The 21443-nt window shown below is 47.6% G+C and overlaps 1 protein-coding gene across 8 annotated transcripts in view; it reads left to right on the forward strand.

The window, feature by feature from the left end:
• Bru3 (CUGBP Elav-like family member bruno 3) overlaps positions 1-21443 on the forward strand; it is a 570754-nt gene that overhangs the window by 48384 nt on the left and 500927 nt on the right. For 7 of the 8 annotated variants that reach the window (XM_076903212.1, XM_076903213.1, XM_076903215.1 and 4 more), the window contains exon 2: positions 18759-18841. In XM_076903212.1, the coding sequence (XP_076759327.1) occupies positions 18759-18841 (83 nt within the window). Of the gene's footprint in view, positions 1-18758; positions 18842-21443 lie in introns of those variants that run through there. The other variant, XM_076903221.1, reaches the window with a different exon arrangement.

A 21443-nucleotide genomic window follows, 5' to 3' on the forward strand; every position in this document is an offset into this window, starting at 1 on the left:
TCGCCATTGTCCTCCCTTCGCCTGTTAAAATTGACCAAACGCAAAAACCCCAACAATACCAAGAAGAATACATCACAACGTTACAATAAAAGAGCCTGCGCCGAGCGTGTAATTGATTAATATCTTCAATTGTTATTCCGAGTTTTCCGCGGCGTACAAATAACGCGAAACGAATAAACAATCGCGGTGGCCATTGGCTCGCACTGTATTTTTTCCCATTTGCGTCCGTTACATCGTTCAGAGGCGCTCTGCACTTTATCGCGAAATCCGTTTACATCGTTGTCAGCGCGCGATCATCTCGCGTAATATTTCAAAGCGAGGGCGGCTCGCATAGATTTCCGCGTCGCGCGTTGACAATGCGGCAGAGAGGGTGGTCGGTCGCACTTTTCTGTTTAACCGCGTAACGCCAGCTCGTATTTTCTACCCGTAAACTTATTGTTATCATGGCAACAATATTGCGAGGGCGTATATCGGCGGTTTAATGTTATGCGTTCGCAAATAACAGCGTGATTCATTTTGCCCGTAGAAGCCCGCAGTGGTTTGTCAATGGCTCGATAGCGGCGTCGCCGCTCGGCTGTTCCGGTCATTAAAACTTGATCCATCGAACTATTTGTTCGTTCGTACACGCTGCAATCCCGAAAGTCTCATTTTTCACGGTATCGCCTACCCCGCGACGTGGCCTCTCGTTCACATTTTTTATGCGCCCGGCCCATGCATCATCGTAACGGCGAAAGCGAAACACGACAGATAATTCACGCGCTTCTGACCCGCCTGCAGGGACGTTAATAAAAATCATAGTCTTATTTTGATGGAAAACATTTATGCGCGTCTCGCCCATAAATTTTACGGTCCTTCGCGATTTCAATCGCGATCCGAGCGTATAAAACCGGAAGACACCGGGGATTCCGATTTACGTTGGACTGCGCCTGTAGGCTTCATCGTTGAAGAAATTACAATCGCAATTTCTTCAACTTCACCTTTTCTTTTTTAGAAAAAGTGAAGCGTTCTACTGTTTTATAAAAATGGTACAAGTTCGTATTTGCTCTTGGTGTTTACTTTGCATTAGAAGAAACGCTACAAATCGCGTATCGTTGATTTATACTACTGAAAGTAACGAAAATTGACTTCTAGATGAGAGATTCAACATTATTCTTGCTTCGAGTGTTATATTTATAAAGAGAGTAGCATTGTTTTGCAATAAATGGGCGTGCACAATGAAATTAATGAACCCAGATCACTTTTCTCATATTCACTTCTAATTCTGTTATTTCGTTATTCGTAACTGTTTTAAAATTCCCTCGAGAGAAGCTGAAAGCTATAACACAGCAGATATTTCATTTCTGTATTCTCGTCTCTATTAAAAAAGAGGTGGGCTATGAGGCTAAAACGAGTAAAGCGGCGGTAGCGAGAACGAACGGGTGAATCGAAACGTTTCGATGCGAGACACGTAATGTCCTCATTTGCGAAACGCATTTCTTACCGTCTCTTTTGCAAACTTTCGGCCGCGTTACGAGCCGAACATGCGCCGACACCGACGGTGTTTTCATTGTCATGCAAAAGTGCGAGCTTATGCTCGATGTGGAGCAATTCAGCAGTCGGTTGGACACAATAGGCCGGACAGTCGGCGCGGTACAAAATATGCAAATTCGACGGACGTTGGGTGCCGTCCGGCAAAAACAATAAACGCGAGCGATTGCATGTGTTCATACATCGATGGATCCATAAAAATATCCGCGCGAACACGCTCCGTGTCTGATGGGACGGGGAGGTGAAGAGGGAAGACAAAACGACGCGGCTGGTGTGAGCGGCTCCATTATTTCGTCGCTACGAAACTGCCCCGCTCGATGCGTTTCGCGTCGATTCATCGCTGTTCGAAATCATTTTCTTAACCTCCCCAAAATCGCGTGACAATCGAAACTCCACTAAAATCAGCGAGCCAAAGTGGTGCATTTAATTGTCGAAACTTTTAAACAATTGCATTTTTAGTATAGCGGGTATAGGTGGTAGAATTAAAGAACAAGGGTTGTTTAGTAACAATAATTCGTGTCGCGCGTGAAGGATACATTAAACAATGGTACACTTGTCGTGTACAGAGTAACCACCCGTTTGCTGGTTGCATATCATGTACTGTGTGTATGCTTTGTACAGTTCGACGACTCGTAACTGCAGTTACATCGCAATCCTCGTAACGCTGTGTTTTTCTCTGACCCGTGGCGTTTCGTTTGCACTGCCGTTCCCAAAAGTGTTTGCTTGGGGCATGGTTTCTCCAGTTTTCACACTCTGCTCTAACACGTTCTAACTACTTGCACCTCGACGCGAGTTCCGTCTGACCACTGTTCGCCAAACTTTTCTTTCAACGAACTGCCCACTCTGTAGCCTCTGAGTAGACTCTACCTACGTGGAATACCCGGCCGCATATAATGCGCGTACAGCCGAGTTTAAACCACCGAGAGTACATTCGCATTAAAGTGTTCTGTTCAATGGGGTAAAAAAAAAAAAAAAATACAAAAGGTACAAAAAGAGAAATACGAAATTTTCTGCCACAAATGAATCTGTGGGTACTTTAGAACAATTGCTGTTGGTCAAACTGTTGGTCAGTGAACGAAATTAAACCGAATGTCACTAAATAGTTGCAGTGACGTTATTGGTTAGAAATATTTCCTTCTCTACCCTTGCCAGTGGTACGCTAAAGAAAAATATCTTGACAAGCACTCATTTCGAGACTTTTATTCCCCATTTTTAAGGCTTCTCCTATACCCGTAAAGAACCACAGGACGTAAAATTTAAAATCTCAGGCGGACACCGAGCTCGTTCTAAAATAAAATATTTTCTAGGTTTGCCGGCGAAGCGCGTTGCTCGTGTAGAGCTGTGTACGTGTAAGAAAGGAAAGAAGGAAAATAGAGGGAAGAAAGTTTCGATCTGATCCTGCTAGTGAACTCATCAGCAAGGCTACCAAAATGGCTGCGCCTTAGAAGCGTAGATGTTAGGGTCAGGTTACAAATTCCATTACACGAAAACAGAGATGGAAATGAATAAAATTTATATGCTTTGTTGCGTGCATTAAAAGATTGCTCTTCTTCTATTATCTAGCGTGAAAAAACCACCACATCAATTTACGTGAAAATGACAAATTTTAATAGCGCTGCATAATCCAACGCGTACCTCGATCCAACCGTTCAATGTTCAACGAAAGAAATCAGAACGCTAGGAACAGTAACGCGAAACGTCCTCTCCGCAACAGCTCAGGGGAACGCAAACAATTTGCCAGGTCGATCTCGTTGTCCGCTTGGATCCCTACGTCTGTACCTCGTCGATCCCCGTGCCGTCGAACGTTTTCTTCGTAGCTGCAAATAGTATGACGAACGAGAAACGATCGAGGAGAAGACGCGAGTGAATTGCAGGGAAAAAGCACAGTCTCCCCGGGCGTGGTAGGGCGGGAATAAAAATGGCTCAGATCAAGGAACGGATAGAGAGAAGCGAATCGTAGCCTCGTCCCGTGGGGCGGTTTGACGGGTCTGTTCCTGCCGCCCTTCCAACCGCCTCCATTTTTATTTTTTTTTCTTCTCCCTCGCCTGCTCGCCTTCTCACCGGGCATCTGCTGGCGTCGCTTGTAAATATGAGCGGTCCTTCATTCGGACAGAGAGCAATAGCCCTAACAACGTCCTCCCGCCGTTATAGCGTGGCCCAAGGCCGTTTGACAACGGCAGTTCTCCTTCGTCTAGGGAGTACACCGCCGTTCCTTGTCCTTCTGGATGCGGAAAGTCTGGGGAAAGTGAGATCGCGTAGGACGCGGATGAGATCGAGGCTGGATGGAGGAGAGGCGCGGACGGACAGGTTCCGTCGCGAGGGATGGAAAGAGAGGGACGGGGAGAAAGTGGAAGGAAAGCGTCCCCTGACAATCAACGTCTATGGCGCCGCGCCATCGTTCCTCTCCTTTTACGCGGTGTCGTAAAAGATGCTTGTTACGAGCGGCGAACGGACAAAATGACGGATCGTAATAAGTTCTCGTTCAGCCGCCGGTGGATTGTAGGCCAATGGGCACCCGCTGGGTACCCGAACGCTGAGACGATGTCCTCTCATAAACAATTCGTGCACAGCCGCGCTGGAGCCGGTGTGCGTGATAGGTCGAACGCGGTTCCAGTCGAGAACTTCTCGACACGCTCGCTCGTCTTGCTTTTTTCTGGGCTGGTTCACTCGTTCTTCGTACTCGAGCTTCGTATATTCCTGAAACTGCTCCAACTCGATGGGGACTATTTCGATACTTGGTCCTTCTATTCATACAGTTGACTCGTTTACCGTTCAATCTCTGAACGAATCTCTCAACCATCAACGAATGCCAATCGAACGCAAGGTTCTCGCGTAGCGGATGAATTTTTGCACGAAGTACTCGAAGATATCCTCCCGCGGTGTTTCGATGGCCAGCAGCGTTTCAATACTTCACACTCGATACCCTTTATTTCTTTGGCAACTACGGTTATCAGAAATAAGCTGGAAGTGCCGATTTTGCGAATATAGCGGGATATATACTATATAGAGGATCGTCGTCCGTGAGCCGGTATAAATTGCAGGGCTCACTTAGCCGGCCAAATTTATTCCAATCCCGTAATCCGCGCCTATTCATACAGATGCAAATCGGAGAAACGTGTGCCAAATTCGTACGCATCCTTCTGGAAACGAGATAGGGTCGCGGGTCGAGAAGTATAGCGGGCACGGGGTTACCCCAGCGCGGACAATGTTGAGAATGAATTAACGTGACCCTAGTTAAGAATAGAAGGAAAACCAGAGGGGGTGGGGGTGGGGGGTTAACACGGGGACAAGGAGAAATTGAGACGCGGAAGCGAGAGGTCCACGCCGGAAGGACAAAGGCTGGGAATGAACGAGGATAGAGCGGGGGGCCGCGGTATGAAGCATTGTAATGGTCCCTTTGGAAGCGAACCTTTGGGCTTTCGAACCTACGGAGCGTCACGATACACACAGGGTACACAGGCCAGCTCCTGGCCATCGTGAATTATTAAATGTCACAATTAAATGCTGCGGTGGTCATTAAAGCCGGGCAGAATTGCCGCTGCCACCATAGTTTGCCACCGTGAAATATTAAGCCATCAACCGGTTCATTATAACGACGAATAAATGACAGCGAGCCTTATTGCGAGCGTTCCCTCGTTTGCCTCGCGTCCGCCATTATCGCCGCGCGATTCGCAGCCGGCTCTCGTTACGCAAAAATTCACTCGGCGAAGACGATCGTTAAATCGTAAATCCGCCGTCCACGCGTCATTAACAACGCGTTCGCGTTTTGGGAGTAACGAGGCAACGAATTGATTAAAAAGGACCGAGGGCTTTCCCGGCGTTCGTCGGAAAACCGCGCGGCGGATCATTTTTACTCGCGTCCCCGCGATAAGCTCGAAAGTTGACGTTGATTCCGTTCAGCGAAAAATCGCGCGTTCGCGTCTCGTCGTTGATTTCGAAAATGTACTGCTCGACGCTCGTAATTACTGATACAATTTACTCCCAGGATTCAATGACGCTCGCAGTATTTCCCTTCGCGCACGAAATCGAACGCTCCGCATTGCATGAATCATCGTAACGGTTTTAACCGTATGAATCACCGCGCAGTTTCGACCCGTGTATCCAGTGCGCGATGACAAATTGGATGGTTACACTTTTATATGGTCGTTGAGGGAAGAAAATGTGTTCGATTTGCACGCGAACGTAATTTCAAATATATGTACGTGACCAGACGCGGGACACGATCCCCTCTTTTCCATCTCGATGTTCGCAACGATACGCCGCCAACTCCTCGTCGAACGACCATTCGATAATCAAGGAAAGAAACACGCGAGAACGTGCGAATCGAGTTTAATTAGGCGAGGGTTACACGTCGCGCGCAGAATCCCGCGCGTTACCCGGTTAGAGTGTATCGACGTGCCAATTTAGATAAATTAAGTAGTTACCCCGTGGGAGAATTAACTTGGCAGCCAATCTCAACTGAACTCGGAGGAAAGGCGAATCGGGTGGGCGGTAGGACGCATTCCCATCGACACGCGGGTAGGCGCAACCAAGACGTCTAGGGAAATGAAGCTACGCGGGTCGGACCCGTTTCATCTTCCTGCAAATAATTTAATCCAGGCTAAGTACATATTTATGTCTGCACATAGACCGAGCGCGTACGTAGACAAGGGCTGAGAGGGTACATAAGCCCGAGTATCCGAAGGATACATGCCTTCTCGCGCGGCGCTACGCGGCAGGACGCCGTCCGCGACGGTAGCCGACGCCATTAAAATTAATAAACGCAATTTGAGAGCTTAATTGAAAAGTCTTAAAACCGCGGCAGAGGAAACGGGGATTCTCTTTCTGCCGCGTCGCTCGATACGCTGGCCAGCGATATAAATTGCAGGGTGTCTTCTGCTCTAAACCATAAAAAATTATGGTATTTCAGGGGATTTATCATTTAGTAATTTGTTGAAGACCAGCTTTTTAATTTACACGTTTGTTCTTGCATACGTGCTTGCACGTTAATATACGAGCTGTACGTAAAGTATGAGAAATTTTCTTGAGGCCCATTAGGGGCAGAAAATTGGGCCACATTAACCATTAATCGGGCAAACGTGGCCCACAAAAATGCAGCCAGCCATAAAGAATATCTACGTGGCTAACGTGGCCCGAGATATATTGAAGAGATAACCCAGGCAATAAAACTGGGAACACGCAACGTTTGGAACAACAAACACCATTTTTTATAACGTGCCGAACAAAAAGACCGATGATTATCGTTTTTATCACTTTTCCTTCGCAAGACTGCCCTGAAAATAATTGCCAAGCGTTCCTTTTCGAACGTGCTGCATAGCTACCGACGAACAATGTAAACCTAACTACAGTCGCCAGCTTTCTTTTTTTATATCCATCGAATAATGGTAAACCACGATTTAAGTTCCACGGTGTATCTGCCTAATTAATCTTACACGAATGATTGGCGATTGCGTTGCTAAAAGCAGGGTGGAAAAAAAAGAGGGAAAGAAGGGAAAATAAAAATAAATTGTATTTTCAAGATCTAGATTGGAACGCCTCCCTTAACGGAGCCGCGCGATCGAGCTTCTCTCCCCTTTAATGCTTCCATTGGCCGATCTCGTTTTCTCTGTCCTGCCTCTCCTCCTCCCTCCGTGATATGCTCCGGCACGGAAACGGTTGAAATTGAACGCGACCATGCGTCCAGGATGCCTCTGAATATCCGAGGAAGCCTCCTTCAGGATTTCCCAGCCGCGGTATTTAATTTGGTCGACGTAAGAAGAGGCGGTGAGGAACGACGCGGAGGCAGGAGAGCGTAAGACAGAGAGAGAGAGAGAGACAGACAGATAGAAAGGGTGGAGGGAACTGGAAGAGGAGCAAAAAGTTGAAAAGATTTGCATAAAGAAAAGGAATAGAGGAAGGCGGAGGAAGGAGAGGGAAGAGAGCGGGCGAGAGACGGGGGATGGCGGTGAAGGGTGCGCGAGGCGCGCGACGAAAAGGCCTCGCCAGTTTGGACCTTACGGAATCTTAATAACTTTGCGGCTCGGCTATTTTTATGTTTCTCCTTCTACGGTGGCATTAAAAATCCTGGACTAAACTTTTTAACACATATATTTAGCTTAAACCCCCTGAGCCCCCGGGTAGACCTAGCGTCGAGGGCTGAACGCTGTCTCTTGAATAAAAATCACCCTCAATAGCGCACTTTACTTTAGTGCCCGTGCTCTCCTCCGTGGGGTGAGCGTGCGGAAAAGGAGAGAGCGAAGGAAATGGCCGTAAGCGGGAGGAGGAAAATGACGAACGTGCGTAAATCGTGGCGCATTAATATCGCTTCAGCCACGGGGACAGTAACCGACTCGTTCTCGCGGAGAAATAGAAACGGAATCGAAATGATTCCCGAGCCTTTTGGTTAAATAAATGTAAAAACGAGTCAATCGTACTTAAAACTGTACCACATTTACCGGAAGACAGCAGACTTCGCTTGAGATAGAGTTTAAAGCATTTATATGATGAATTAAACCCGTAATTAACGAGGTAAAGTATGCATACACGTATCAGTATTAAAGTTCGCTGTACGCGTGGATGTAATTTTCCGCTTCTCTCTTAATTGGGGAGATATTGCTAAAAAGGTTAATTACACTGGATTTTGACCTAAATAACTTCAATTCGCTTGAATAACTCTCTTGATCTTGATTCCTACAGGGGAAGGCATTCACCACGTGCATAGAATTCATCCAAGAACTTCTTAAAAAGCAATTCTATTTTATCTCCACTTCTGATTTTATATTAATTATAGGTCGCTAATGCTACTAAATAGGCCACTTACATTTATTTCACCGTACACGAGCGCTGATACCGAAAAAAGTCGAACTCTCTCTCGGACAAAAAAGGTTTCCCCGATAAAGTTATTTTATTTCGAGGGGCGCGTGCAGCGATATCAACATTTTTTTCTTTTTTTTTAGGTATATATATTTTTTAATTTAGCTTTAGTTCCACGTACTTTTCCGAGTGGATTTTGGAATTTTTTTTCAATTACAAAAAGTACAGACACTCTATAGGGCCTATATAACCTAGTTAAGTAAAAATCTCATTAATTTGCAAATGTTCTATCGACAGGCTGTTCTTTAAACAAGACACGGTCTTCTTTTCACCCCTGTTCCTATCTAGACGAGCCCAGTATTTCTTGACGAAAGTGTCATCGATGCACGGAGTCACTTTAGACGTTCCAGTCAGTTTCATGAGCGCAGCGCGCGTCATTGGCCGCCTTCTAACTCTTAGCCATCGTCGCACGTTTTGTCGCTAGCTTTTCAAGCAGTTGGCCGCGTCGCAAAGGTCGATGGGGCAGAATACCACGAAGTGGGTTCATCGTTCCGTACCATGCGACCATTTCACTTATGCGCACTCGACGGCCTTATGGACCGAGGCTTCGTGACCGCGAAAGCGGCGAACCACTCTCTCTCTATCTCTCGTTCTCCTTCTACCCCGCGAGAGCCTTAATCCTTTTTGACACTATTCGAGGAACTTTTCCACTGTTCGAGTCGAGGATCGAATTAACTACCCCTCTCGCGAAGCTATTGCCGGTGGTAACGTCCTCCAACTCGTATTTACCGTGGAGACGTTTCGCCTGGTGCCCTAAATTAATTAGAATTTCAATTTAAGCGTAAGAGAACGATATAAAAAGTTGATTCTTCATAACTTTCAAGATTATTGATACATCTTTGTAGATGATATCTCATCTTGCGTTCGATAACATATGAAACTCTTGACAAAGTAAAACGCGACTACCTAGAGACTTCAAGGTCCATCGACAAACATTGGCAACGATATTTCGAATATTCAATTCGTCCATTTTAATCGACTATATAGTCTCAATAGAGCTGACTTCGTACCTCTTTTTTCAACTTATTTTTTTCAGCTCGAATCATCCTCTGTCCGAACGTCCAATCAAATCGACAATTCTCTCTGTCTACATATATATAGCATATATAAATCTATATCTAAATATATATATACATATACATATATGCTGATCCATATACGCGGACAGTCATTTATTCCATCCCCTAAAATTCCACCGGTACACCACACATTTCGATAGCGCGGCCGTGTCCGATACGATAAATTTATTTGTTGCCTCAGCGCACAGATTTAATAGCCCCGTCTGAAAATCGCGTTTCGGTAAACGGCGATTTATCCACGATACCGAGGCCGGGCTGTACACGGGCGAACACGTACGCGGGATATCTCTTAGGCATCGATATTCAAAAACCGGGAATCCCTCTGATACAAGGCGCGGCGATATTCCAACATTGACGCTAAATGCCGATACTCCGAGGATGAAACATCAACCTTCGCAGCGCGGCTACGCTGGCTGCCGCGCCGGGGCCGCGGTTATTTGCATATTTCAATTTCCTCTGCACAACACGAGGGTGCTGTCGACGCGCGGCAGGAACACGTCCACAGACGCGTCCACCCTTGCGCACACGGTTTCTCGTTCGCGCGCCTCACCCCTGCTCGCGCGAACGTACGCGCCAACGTGCGCGCGACGAAGGTCCGCGCGAGTCTGCGGCGGAGAAAATGTCAATGTCGGTGGCGAACATTGCTCGTTGGATGCTGCTTAGCCTGGGTATGGATATACGGGGCTGGCGCGGTAATTATCCGGCCAGAAAAACCCGCTCGGTTCTTTGGTATTGAATAATGAAATAGTTTGGGGTTGGGAATATTTCGACGTGATTATCCTCGATTCTGATGAAACCTTGATGTATGATCATTTTCAGGAACGCGTCGCATCATCTGAAGCGTATTCTAATGAAAAGTAACGCTAGACTTTCGAGCGTGAGATATGGATAAAGTAGAATTTTAATATATTTCATGCGAGAATTAAGATTTATGAAACGGCAGCATATTGTCTCAGAGCTCATCGTGTCGATTGTTTTTGCAAGAGTATCAAGCAGTACCGCATTGCACGCAGTCGCGTTCGAAATAATGGAGCGAGTTGCTCCAGAGGGTGCACCCTTGGTGCACACCCCAGCGTCTCTCGGACGCTAACCTCTGAAAAACGTTTCTCGTTCCAGCAATGCTATATTACCCGCGTCTCATTATAAAAGTCATTCCGCAGGACACTCGTCCCTGTCCATTGTACCGGGGCATTTCAATTTTCACCCAAGATGCAAATTCCTTGTCTGCGCGAGTCCCGTGAAACGAGCCGTCGAGACGGCGCGCGGCGGCGTCAAGACGCCCGGAGGGGCTAATGTGTAGGTGCGGCGAATAGGTCTATCGCAGCCTCATTTCGTTTCAATTCATTAGGGGAGGGGCCGTAAAATTCTAATTCCCCCGTTCGCCTGCCTCTCGCCCAACGTTTCGGTTGCCGGGAATCAACCCTGCTCGACTCCGTTGGCCTGGAAACTTTCCCTTCTTCTTCTTACGCCGTTCGACTTTCCCAGCGATCCGTTCGAATCTTGTTAAGATAATTGGGGCATCGAGTTAAACAAACAATATCAGATCCGACTGTTACGATTCGCGTTTTTTCAATTTGCTCATTTCACTTGTTACGTTGATTTACGTAGGCGCAGAGAATTTTTTTTAACAGTAGAGAGCGAAGACGCATCCTAATAATTGCGAGAGGAAAATGACTCACCTCTTCACCCGTATTTCCCCAAGTAGGAACAAAAGAAACGCGCGACACAGGCTCGGATCGTCTCGTATCCGCGTACTCTTGTTTCCAAAGGTCCACGTGAACGAGCGACGCGAGGGTGAGTCCATCCGCATCAAGATCCAGACGTCTAGGAATGCCAAAAGTACAAGTAGTTTGCAGAAGACGGATGAAGGGGCGCGCGCCGGGTAGCCAAGAAAGGAATCCAAAAACCTTTCCCTTAATGAATACACGCGACACACAAACGAATTATACCCCCGTCCGGCTCGGTTTATCCCGGCTGGTTACGCGGCGGGACGAAGTGGACTCGAGGAGTGGTCTCGCGAGGGGTATAGGCAGACATAGGCGTCGGCGGTTGTCCATTGAAAGGGAGAGAGGAACGGAGGTAGGACAACGACGTCGAAGCGAGGGAGAGAGAGATCTCGTTGTATCGATCGGCGTCATAAAATCCATTTTATGACTTGGACGCTGTCCAGTGACTGGTGTATTAGCCGTCGCATTGCCTCGCAAATAAAACGCTCTTCTACTCTTGAACCCCCTTTAACCACCTCGCCTCACCCATGTCGACGTCGGACGGTCGTCAGACGCCATCAACTTTCGTCTGTGTCCCGCGTCTCTTCCTATCCTGCCTCCTTCTTCCTCTTCCTGTCAGTACGCGCGGCTCTGCCCGCGTTTTGCCTCTCGTTCGTGCTCGATACACATCGATAACTTTACGAGCGAAAACTCGGGGAGCTGCCCTGGTCTTCTTCACGGTCTCGTACCTCCCGGCGATTTGTCTTTTTCGAAAACAGTCGGTTCGCGCGAGAGTATCGCTCGATTATCCCTCGTCGTTACCACTGTGCCACGCCATATCGATGTTACGTCAGTTTGAACGCTCCGCTTGGAGTCTCGAGTACCCTGGATGACGCAAGCATAGCGATCATTTTGTTTCTCGATAACAGATGTTAAGTGTCTAGTCGTAATTCTTCGATTAGCTTGAATTCTATAAATAAAAGGTTTTATAAATATTGCGTCATTTTCTAATAATTCCTTTATGGCATTCTACCATTTCGCACTTGTATCGCCAGTTCGCAAGAGTCTCAATTTGCCAATCCTTTGAATGGTAATCCAAGAGGAATGCAATTGTAAAAAGTCGAACGTAGACGCGGTCACGATATTAGTAAACTAAATTAATATTAATACGAGTGGAATTTGAATAAATCGGATCGGAAAATTTCCGTCTAATTTACGGGTCGCGATAGAGTCGGATGATAAAATGATTAGAAGAACGGTCCGCGTGTCTGGCCGCGGATGATCGATCGATGGAAATTTCATTTTCGCGCCAAATCGTTGTCCGATGCTCGCGGACCGTATGCGTGTGCAGGCCCGTTAATACACGATATTTGGACGGATTTCGACGGCACCGCGCGAAACAACAATAACTCGTTTCGCGGGAGGGGGGGTGCATGTCCCGCGCCGTTTTAATCGACTCGTCCGAGCGATCGCGAATCAGCGTAACGGGTAGATACGTAACTCGTCGTCAGGGCTGATCGTTCTACAAATTGGTCTCGCACGCGGAGGACCCAGGGCCAGCCGGGCGCGAGCCAGCCAGCCCGCGCCCGAGGATAATTAATCCCAATTGAATTAATTAGATTCGTATAGCGAAAATTAAGTACCGCTGGGATACGCGTGCTCGACCGGCCGCGGTGATATAGGACATTGCTTTTTGCCACTAGGACGCAATAACCTGGCATGCTTTACAGGGAATCAACGGAATAATTGAACCACTAAATTTGCAACGCAGCACCGTCGCCTGGCTATGTTCTCGATAACGATTCACAGGCCCGCCCGGAAATTGGATTATTTACCACCACGCCCCCCGATACTTTTAACGCTTTTCGCGTAACTTCGGACATAATCGCCTGCACAGAAGCTATTTACCAGCGATTCATGGCTTCAGCCGTTACGGAGGTGCTCGATGACAAGAACTGCCGTTACCTGGCCCCGATAAATTCCTCTGTTCCGGCAAAGACAAGGTTAACCACTTAATCCGCAATCTCCACGAACCGCCGCCACTCGTCGCGGGTCTGTCAAGCTAATCGTAAGCCTTATCGTAATTGCAGACGCGCGCGCCTGCACAATATCCGCTTCTCTCAGGGGGTGAGAAGAAGAAGATGGCGGGCGATTAGACGAAGATCGCCATTGTCTCGTCGTGGTCGCCTCTGCACTTGTTCCCAGCGACGTGCTACGAAACCAAGTCAATGACGTAATTGCTCTCGCGTACCGGAAGAACGATAAAAACGAGACATTATCCCGAGACGGTCCTAATAACGAATGTATCTTGTTCGTATATCGCGGCGCGCGACTCTCGCGACACCTTGGAAGATAACACGAGGACTTTCTTCCTTGTTCCAACCGCCGTCGTTCGTCGTTTTCTCCTCCTCTGGTCCTCAGGGTTTTAACGTCTCATTGTACCTGCGCCCAACATCCCTCTTGCTCGCCACGGCGTTAAATAACTCCGCGGGAATATTATAAATTTCCGAAACAGCGACAAGATAAGAGGATGTATTAAACGAGCTTACATTAGCGTGACGATACCTCCGCGTTTTTCCTCGCGTCCGCCTGGCAAAACGTAGGACCGCGATGATTGATAAGGTGACCCGGTTCAGCGATAAGCATTGTCGGGGGGATTGAAATTCAGAGCGCAACGGTGTGTGTGCCCCTCTCGCCCCCTCTGAACACACCGAGCTATTTCTTTGATGAAATTCCGCGGATCGCTCGGCGCTGCGTGAACAAAGAGCGATGTACGAATTGCAAGCGGCACGCAAACCTTTCTTCGTCCCGCTCTTTTTCATTTGGGATCGCCGCGCAGCATTCTCTGAAACTCGCGCGGGATGAAACCCGGGAGAGACATTAGCGCGCGCGTGTACACCGTTTTCAGGGAAAAAGGATCTTGATACGAGAAATTCTGCGCGTATCAAATTGACAGAGTATTTCTCTGATATTTTGTGTATTACATTGATTAAGAGAGCATCGCGGGGAATGCGGTACCGTCGATCGACGTATAGGGGTAGTTTCGCGGAGGAATTCGACAGAGGCGATTCACAGAGGTCTATAGAGGGCGGTTCGATGTTCACTAAACAGTAGCATTTGCTTAAATCGCAAGAAACGAACGTTTGATGGATTAGAATGCGAATAGCGTGACGAAATTGCATCATTGTTGTACAGCAACGATGAACAGTATCGCGTTATCAAAAGGAAATTGATTAATTCGCGCGGGGGCGTCTGTTTACAAATGATCGAAACTTCAACAACCGTTCTAGCCAGCAAGCGAGAATTCCTGATTAATACCTTTTCTCGGCATTCGAATACAGTTTACGCTTCAACCTGATTCCTCCGAGTGCTCGTTGAATCTGGCAACGGTGGAAGTTGGCAGTTGCATCCCGGGCTTTCGGATCCAAATGTATTTGAAGGACGCCAAAAAAGTAGTGCCAAATAGACGAATACACTGCGATATGAAAATTAAGCGAATATAAAGTGTGTCATCGAAACGGGGCCGATTTTTTCCCATTCGCCGCGGCTGAATTTAAAGTACCTCGAAAACATTGCCCAAAGAGTTGTTCCACAGCTAAACAGAATTGATTGGATTTTAATGCGATAAGTAAACTTTGTCGTTGAATTAATATTCATATATAGATTCCCCAAAAAGTGAATTCGAGTGATTCTCTTTCGATTCGCCATGATCGCGGCTCGTCGGACGTGAAATTAACCACTCAGGCCCCGCTGGGAGCTAAAATTATGAACCACCGCGCGATTACAACTAATTTATTCAAACGGCACAACTATCTCAAATAATCTACTAATAAAATCCATAAAGAATTTCGCTCCGTGTAATTTACCTTCCACAAAGTTGTTCGTCTCCTGAAGCGCTCGTGGACCTAGCCACCCTTAATATTCCAAGCGGCTCTAATTACCATCGAATGAAATTTACCAGAAAATGGCGTAGCCGACGTCACCGCGCGGGAGCAGCCGCTGCGTAAATGTAGATTTCGCAAAAATTAAACAGATTTAGCCTGCTGTCTCGTAGCCACGGGATTGGTGTGCACGCCTGGCGGCGTTATCTGTAGATTTAATTTCGCAGGGAATACGGGGCGCGGCGGCTCGATAGAGGGAGCGATGGAGGAAGAAAGGTCGCTCGAAGGTTCCTCTTGATACGCGGCGGAAGCTAATTCGGCTTGAAGCGCCGCGAATCCTGCGATTCGCCAACTTTTCTATTCCCCGTGGATATTAGCCGCGGAGAATAAGAGTGTCACGCGGCCTGTCCCGACGCAATTAAGATAAGCACTGGCGATGTTTATAAATATTTCGGTCCGTTCCCGTTTTCCATGGCGGCTGGAACAGGGGGTGGTAAAAGTCGAGTCGCGTAGATCCGACAGGGAATACTTGTCGTGACCGGCCGCAGGCGACGACCCCTTGAAAACTTTCGGATCCGCCAGCAGCATCCGACCAGCGTCGTTCCCTCCGCGGCTGCGTTTCCCCTTTTTCCGTTCCACCCTCCGCGGCAGCTTTTATGTGGGTTACTTTGGGTTAGGTTAGACGTCGTAACGCGCGAATGGGACGCTCCACGATGCTCGAGATAACTAAGGGGGTTCTGGACGCGTACGACGTGTCGCGTGAAAAATTACCAAGGCGAGCGTGCGCCTTCGTCTTTCTTATTTCGTGCCGCTCCCTCGCCGTCGAGTCCCAACCGTTCTCCGCCGCGTCCCCTGTTTTCCGCCGCCCGACTACGCGTCCCTCTTTCCGCTCGCGTTCCACCCCCGTCGCTACTACCGCGGCGTAATTCCCCGCTAAGAAACTGTTACCGCCGTGACTCCACCTGCTATCGCCGAGAAATTGCATCCAGGGAAGTCTTCGTGAGATTAAAATGTCTCGAGCTTCACGGCCGCTACCGGCGGAACGACAACGCCGACGACCGATTTGAATTTCGCATGCTCCTACCATGAGACCGCGAGGAACCACGCTCGATCCGGCTGCCAGGCTTGTTTCTTTATTGCGGAACAACGCTGATAAATCTGGGGGCCGTGGAAAGTTTTGGTGTCACGAAGGTGTCGGTTTAATGGCTGCCTCGATCATCGCTGTGGAACGGAAAGGGGTGGAGACGAGAGTTCTTTCGATAATCATACCGGTTGCGATTGCCATATCGTGTTAATTCGCGTCGAAGGGCTGAATTTGAGTTGACGAGAACGAGAACTGACGGTTTGTCGCGGTGAATGACGATTGCGATCATCGCGAGGTCAGAAAATAGGAGCGTGGGAACAAAGTCGTAAAGCCAACAGATGTAGCTGCTTAGCTATTCATGAGGGCACTTTATTTTTCGGCAATTTTCATGTTATACTCGTATGGATCCCGGATTTCTGCGAGTTTGTCCTTTACGACTCTGCAAGGCCCTCGCCACGTAACACACGAAATTTCCATGTATGACAAGATCCAGCTACGGTGACGAAGGATGGCTGAGATAAAAGTTGAACGGTGGACGCGAATTATGAAAGCCAGCAGTTTCACGTGAGTGGTTTTTTTTTCAAGATGGGCACGTGAATTGCAACAACTCCAAATGTAATTATATTTCTCTAGGAAAACCAGTTCTTCAGTAACGAGTTCTGAATAAAGAATGCAAAATATTATTTGAGAAACTCAATTTCTACCCTTAAAAATCCAGAGTACCGTCGATGTTACGTCGCTGAGGCGACTATCTAAATTCGCATCGAATTCGTCGACAAATGAACGCATATTTCCACGTGAACTGTCCCCGATTCTTCGTGGAAGTAACAGTTAATGGATTCCGCGTCGGTGGCAGCCGTGATTATAGACAGATCAAGGCTATCAGCCAGTCACGATAATGTCGTGTCGTAAATAGTAAGTGATCTTAGACCGAGTTCTGTCCACGAGTCTTGGAGCGCGCGTGCTTGCTTACATCCATCTCGGTGTGTTGAGATAGTCAAATGACGATCAGATAGGACGTACAGGCCCTTTGAATAAATCCTCAGGCCGATAGGGAGGCGGTCCCAGGAGGTTTGCTCGACAGTGCGATAGCCGATAATGGTCTGGTTCAGCCACCGTCCAATTCTAGGGTTAATTACCATCGTTTTAACCCGCTATAGCGGCCACGGTTCTTAGACTGGTCCAAGTCGTTTTCGAAAATTAATTTTACGCCGATGGGAGTGTCGATACTTCCATTACTCCGAGCCGATTTCGAGGGCGGGCCCGCTGGTGTATAAACGATTCCATTAACGAGTTACTCCCTCCTGTTTTTTAACGAGCTCCTCAACTTTTTAATCGATATATTAATTGCGATTGAGCGAGAAATTATACTTGTTGATACAATTTCGCGTGCCAACGTGGCTATGAAATTTTTATTAGCTCTCGGTTGGCGATAACGAAGTTGGAGGATTGAAACATTTTTTTGGGGGGGGGGGGGCGGGGGGTAGAATGTTTGATTCTCATGTTTCTATCACAACAGCTCGAGTGGTTTGCTCGCAAAAGCAAATTGAAGTGTGATTAAATAATAAGGCTACATTCATCAACCACGAGATAACGGTTAGATCGTTACCAGGGTTGAGTTTGCGTGAGTGCAACATTCGTGGCTACGAGTAGGTAGTTTCCGTCACTGCATCGATATTATTATCTGACAATGATGGTAGCGTAACGGGGAGTCACGCAGATTCTACTTTAAATCACGGTTTAGTGCACGCAAGTGTCTATAAATATTATACTTTACTTTTAACCTTTGCAATATTAAAAAAGGGAGAGTTGATGAACTCGTAGATTGATACACTATAAATTATTCATTATTCATCAACTTGAATATTCACATTTTTGTTAAATAATAGAATAAAATAGAATAGAATTAAATTATACACGTCGTATAAATTTCAATTCGAACCAAACGCGATTCTCAGGAACGCGACTCTACATCACGCTGAAGGGTTTTGGCTGTGTCAAGCGCCATTGATCGAATTTGGCAGAGGATGATCTCTTCGAAGGAACACCGAACAATACCAAGTTTTTCCATGGAAACGTCACGTTTATTCCAGCGAATCGAAAGCACGATGAATTCAGTCGACTGGGCAACTGCGTGATGTACGAACATTTCCAGCGAGTGTTCTCGTCGCTGCCCTAACCGCTCTTTTGCTCGTTGGCTGGCTGCGACGCGTTCTAATAGCTACGACGCGAAAGTCTCGGGGGTTGACGCCGCGCTAGCAATTATGCAGCGAAAACTTTCAATCGCATATATCTAATTACTCTGACGTATTGATACGTGTCACGTGAATGGAAGGGTGGTAAGGAAGGTGTACGAATGGCAAGGGTGCACTTAAACAGGACCCAGATACACTTGAAACACGTAAAAATCTCCTTTCCCACTGAACTCATAAATAAGACGTCATTTTTCTCGATAACAATCGCGATCAACTTAACAGCGCTCCTGCGTCAGCATTTTTTTCATTCCACTGCACACGAGCGTTTCGCGTACCCGAAAAAAATGTTCGAATTGAATATCGCGTAAGTAAAGAACAGAAGAATCTCGCAGCAAACAGTGATTAATCGTTCCTATTCTTCCGTTTCGTTTCAGGCTGTGCATTTCTCACCTACTATAGTCGTGACAGCGCAATTAGTGCCCAAAACGCTCTGCATGAGAAGCGGACTTTACCAGGGGTAAGTGTTTGCACCTTCGAGTACGCTATTTCCGGACTCTCCACTTACGGCGATTGTCCTGGCGAGACAGACAAAAATTCTCGAAGCCAGCTGAGTGCGTCGGTGAAGCGGCGATTTGTCTGTTTCAATTTCCCGCGGAGCTTCATCGAATAACCTATCGAAGGTAGAGAGGAGGAGGGGAGGGGGGCAAAATTAACTTCCGTAATTCTTATTCGGTGCAGCCTCGCGCGGACGGAGGGTGAAAAAAAAAGTCTGGGCAAAGCTGCAGTGACGTTAACAGATACTTATCGCTGGCGGAGCCGTATGGCGCTTTCCAGGCAAATTCCAGCGATTCACCCCGCGATCCGGAATATTAAAATGGTCCGGCGTGACAAGTTAATCTCTTAACGCCGAAAGGGTAGTTAGGAAGGGAATAGAGGGTCGATGGTAAGAGTTGAAAGGAGAGCGGGAACCAGAGGGCGCGACTCGCAGAGTCCGCGATGTATCATCAGACTTTCCGTGCTTCCTACAAATGCCAGGGGTGGACACGAGCATCCCCTATTCCCGAGTAACGCCAGAATTTCGTCTGTCCTTTCTTTTCGCACTTGCAATATGAGAGTGCGTCTTCTGGTTCGTTTGCGTCGGCCTTCCTTCGATCATTCCTTCTACCAATTTCTTTTTAGCACCTTCAATCTGTTGAGGGGTTGAAAGATTTCAAGATTATAGAAGAATCGTTCAAATATTTCTATAGTATATCGCGATATATGAAAAAAAAAAGATATAACAGTTATGTATTTGTGAAGTCAGTCTGAATAAGATTCACGCATCGTGATACACCGTGGAACGATTCGAACAATTCTTCGATAGTCGCGCAACACCGGTGTTTCCGCGCGACCGAGTGTTTAATCGGATGTTTCGATCCTGAATGTGCACGCGTTTTTAATTAGTCGCGCGATCAGCAGCCTACACGGTTAAACTGACTTCGGGTAGGGGGCGGTGAAAATACTTTCGAGGAGAATCGTTCGCTTTGTGGCAGTTGCACGTGTTTTCATATCAAACGGAGCATAGTTTCGCCGAAAATTTTCCATCGATCGTAGCCGTAGGGGCTGAAGAGCAGAAGCGCCGGCACTGAGCGCTGCTTAACTGCCAGAGCAGTGCCAACACGCCCCTTCCCATTATCCAAGCTACCCCTTGGAAGTCCGTAGCGAGTACTGGCGTTATGTTTCGTTAATCTATCCCCGAAACAACGCAGCTCCGGTCTTGGCACTGCTGCCAGCGGAAATCGTTTTAAATGTTATGCCGAGAGATGTGCCGGGGGCTTGGCTGAGTTATGACTTTATGAAGAGGCAGACGCGTATACGTTGATACGGACGCACTTTTGCGTTCCCGCACGCCTACGTTCGACCCACAACCGCGCTGCCAGCCGACCAAATACGAAAAAATATCCGCCACAATTGCTTCGAGTGACCATCGACGTGCGGCCGTTTCTAGATTTTTGACATTTTTATGTCCTCCTGCGAGGGACAGGGTATCTCGCGTTGCTCGCGTCCGTGGATTCTGAATCGTTTCGAGTTCCATTGCGCTCTGGCGAACGTTGCGAGATCTAAATTAATACGAGACCTTGCTCGATTAATCGTAATTTTTGTTTATATTTTTTAATAGAGCTTCACGCTTTCGTTCAGTTTCACGATACACTGTATCGTGCGTTCCAATTTTGCATTCACAGGCTCGAAAATCTTAGCGATCGCCCCTGTGCGGAGGCAGAGCCGGAAACAATATGCCAGAAATTCGCTGGGGGTTGTTGATAAATGTCGGTGGTCGTTCGATCCGTATTTAGGAAACCGGCCCCTTGCTGATCGACCGGACCGAGTTGTAATATCCGAGCGCACCTGAGACCATAACTTGGGCAAGCAGTGGACCCTTCACAAACAGGGATCGCAAGCTGAACGCGGCCGCTGTGCAAGCAATAACAATGCCCGTGGCCAACCGGCTATACTTAGCCCGCGCTTACCGCGGAAGCGATCGTTGCACGTGCGCACGCGCTTGTTCATGCCCGAAAGAAAGTATTTGGTTATCCCACTTCCGGCGGTTATCGCGATACTTCGCGCGGATCCAGTTTTGTGGCGCGCGCGTCAGACTCGCGGCGGCCATCGGCCCTCGACGAGCCGTACCCTCGCTGCCGTTTGATTACGTCCAGGGCGCCATTTTTCACCGACAGTGGTCCCGCGCGATCCTCTTGCACGGAACTTGCGCCGTCCTCGCATGACTTATACTCTTGGATCGTCGTTACGGAAGTTGCTCGCGCCTGGCCGCGAGAACCAGATTAAATCCTGTCGGAAATTAGAACCGAAAGTACCGAACTGCGCACGTCCAACGTGGGATCCACTCGGCTGAAATAAGAGGCAGACGCGATTTACACGCGACACGTTCCGTACAGTGACTTCTCTTTATTAAATCGGGGATTCTGTTAATTATTGCTGACGTTGTGCCAACTTACTTATCAAGGAAATCATGCGTCTCTTTCTCTTTCTGTATTTCGCGGCTGATGAATGTGGATCGAGTATAAATTTCATGGTTAATATAATTTATATTCTGTACTTTTTGTAATCCTAATCTTTTTATG

Source organism: Xylocopa sonorina, chromosome 10 (genome assembly GCF_050948175.1).
Source record: "Xylocopa sonorina isolate GNS202 chromosome 10, iyXylSono1_principal, whole genome shotgun sequence".
NCBI classification, from domain to species: Eukaryota; Metazoa; Arthropoda; class Insecta; order Hymenoptera; family Apidae; genus Xylocopa; species Xylocopa sonorina.